The sequence below is a fragment of the Mytilus californianus genome, unplaced genomic scaffold (genome assembly GCF_021869535.1).
Source record: "Mytilus californianus isolate M0D057914Y unplaced genomic scaffold, xbMytCali1.0.p SCAF_6, whole genome shotgun sequence".
Lineage (NCBI taxonomy): Eukaryota > Metazoa > Mollusca > Bivalvia > Mytilida > Mytilidae > Mytilus > Mytilus californianus.
In genome coordinates, this window is record NW_026262712.1 from 116,284,487 (window position 1) to 116,287,296 (window position 2,810).

Below are 2,810 nucleotides of genomic sequence, written 5' to 3' on the forward strand. Positions count from 1 at the left end.
GAATAACTTCAAAAAAATTTCAGTTTTTGTGTGTGTTATCTACGGTAATCATTCTTCAACCTCTGAATATTTTTAGTCTGCCCTTCCACGAAATACTCAATTAGAATTTTTTTAAATATTTTTGAACTTTCGAAAATTCCCCCTGACAACCGATCAGACAATATTTTTTTTAAAGTTGAACAAATGCATAAAAGTACATTAAATGATGCTCAAAAGCTAGTAGATACATTTGTCTTTTAAAATACAACTGGCGTATAAGGATCGTACTGATACTATGTGGATAAATTTATCGGTTTTCAAGGGCTAAATTGACAGCGCGTCATCACTACAATGGCTTCCATTTATACGATTATAAAAATTAGGTGGCGTAATGGGGAGATAATTATGACGAAGTAGAATCCTGACTGAAAGGACATTAAAACAAAAATGTTTTTTCGTGGTGAAATTATAAATATTAAAACATATCTGCCGCCGAAATATAATGCGAATTGTGAAAGAAGGTACATTTTTAATTTGTGTAAATGTTTAAAATCTCTCGTAAATGTGTACCACATACTGAGGCACTTTGGACAATAAAAGACACCAGACAAATGTAATTATATAATACAATATTAACAATGTATTTCTGATTAACATTCGTGCCTCTGAAGGCAAGCTGCATGTAGTCCTCTGGTACAGTGCACACAAGAGGTTCTTGATCTTTTTCTTATATTTCGCTTTCTGTCGGAACAAACGACACAATCTCGTTCTTTTCGACCGTCAAGTTTTTTCACTCTTGCTTGCCGATTCACGTTACCATGTCTGTGTGTCAAATGAGCGGACGCTAAACTTTCTATTACAGATTGGTTGAACTGAAGTCGGGACATAACCGGTAATGAGGTGTTATGACTGTATAGAATATACGCGTTTAACATAATGCGGTGAAATATGTGATATATAATTTTTTTCCATACTTTACTGCATTTCCTGTGATCATTATATGCGCCAATCAATTGGTCGCTAAGGTCGACACCGCCCATAAATGTATTATACGCGCCTATGATCCTAGGTTTACCGTTTAGTGTATCAATAGCATTGTAGTAAGTAGACACCAATGTGACGGGTTTTTTTCTGTTGTGGTCGCGGAAACGGCAAAGCATGATTTGTCTTTGTCTAGCGTAAACAGCATTCCCTGCCTGCGGACGTGCATTTTTTATCATCTGTGGCATAGGTCTATTAGTTCTCATTGTGCCTGTGAGATACGTACGCTCTCTCAATAATTTGTTAGCTAAATTAAGTGAAGCAAAAAAGCTATCGGCGAAAACATGAAAGCCTTTCCCAAGAAGATGCGAATTCTTCATTAAATTTATTACTACATTTGTTCCTTGTAATGTTCCAGCAGGAGTGGGATCGAAACGTTTCCCGTGATATACATCCATCTGTAAAACATACCCGGTGACGGACTCGACCAACATCCAGAATTTAACGCCAAACCTTGAACGTTTACTTGGTATATACTGTAACATACTTGTCTTTCCTTTTGTACCAACAAGGGATTCATCTACAGCAAGTTCTCTGCGGGGATTATAATACCGTAAAAATTTCCTGTTAACGAAATCAAGTAACGGTTTGAACCTTTGAGATGGTTTGTAAGCTGGATCATTACGCTTAGGGAGTTTTTTGGTGTCCACTAGGTGCAAAAATTTTAAGATGTTTTGGAATCGGTTTCGACTGAACATACAACGGAACCAGGGTGTAGACTGAGATGGACTGTGCTTATTCCAATATTCTTCAAATGATACTTTCCTAATTAAGCCCATGTTATAAAAAACGGCAAGGAATCCCTTAAACTCAGGTATGGTCAGTTTACCCTCCTTCTGCCACTGCATTTTTCTCGAAAATCGACTGGTTTGGCGAATGGTTTCATTACAAAGATTCTTTGCATATCTACAAAAAAAATCAAAAATAATCATATACATTTATTATATAAAGTCGTAGAATCTTTTATGTAAATATCTATTTTTTTAAGGGAACGACCATATTACTTTGAAAATGTATATTTTTTGGTGGTGGTGATTAAGTGGGGTTATTTTTATTTTCTTCATTTGTTTTTGGATTTGGTGATTTGTTGATGTCTTCGTGCCAGTAACTTATATCCGTTCTTTTTAATGTTTTGTTTTCGTATACTGCCCGAATAACCGTTTCTTTTGAGTTACACGTGCTTTTGTGATATTTTATATCCTGTCATTGGGGCGCTTCCCCTGTATCTGAGCAAGCTGCAACGCAACCACAGAAAAACATAATGTTCATTACTCTTTATTGAGCTGAACGAACAAACAGTCGTGTTAGGCTGTCTTTCTATTATCTTGACCGGTCTACACATACCATTTCAGCAGGTGGATATAAAAGTGAAAAAGTGTTCAAAAAATTTCTAAATTATGTTTTAGAAAGAACAATGTCATAAAATGAAACAACTTGTAATCACAAAGACTTAAATTGTATGACTTTGTTGATTATTTTATTGACTGTGTCATTAACATATCAACGGCGCGTTGGTTCTATATTGATGGTAAAAAATTGCAATATGGCTATGAAAGATACGTCTAGTAACTATAAACTAACTCAGAAAAGATTATTTTACCAACCTGTTTGTTTGTTTGACAAACTCTTTGATAAGGTCAATAGAAAACAGCAAATAAAAGTAAGCTATTGGCGCGGCATCTCTGGGCGGCATATTAATGGGTCCAGTGGGTGCTCTATTAAACGGTGGGTCATTCATTGGCTCTGGTGGGAGAACACGGAACCATGGATTAGGTTCAATTGCAGCCATG

General features: G+C 35.9%; 1 protein-coding gene across 1 annotated transcript; it reads right to left on the reverse strand.

Annotated features, from left to right (window-relative positions):
• Positions 1 to 590: 590 nt before the first annotated feature.
• LOC127706015 (piggyBac transposable element-derived protein 4-like) lies at positions 591 to 2,375 on the reverse strand. Its single transcript, XM_052210409.1, has one exon. It carries the CDS (start codon positions 1,956 to 1,958, stop codon positions 630 to 632), a length of 1,329 nt encoding a protein of 442 aa, XP_052066369.1. The 5' UTR covers positions 1,959 to 2,375; the 3' UTR covers positions 591 to 629.
• Positions 2,376 to 2,810: the final 435 nt, after the last annotated feature.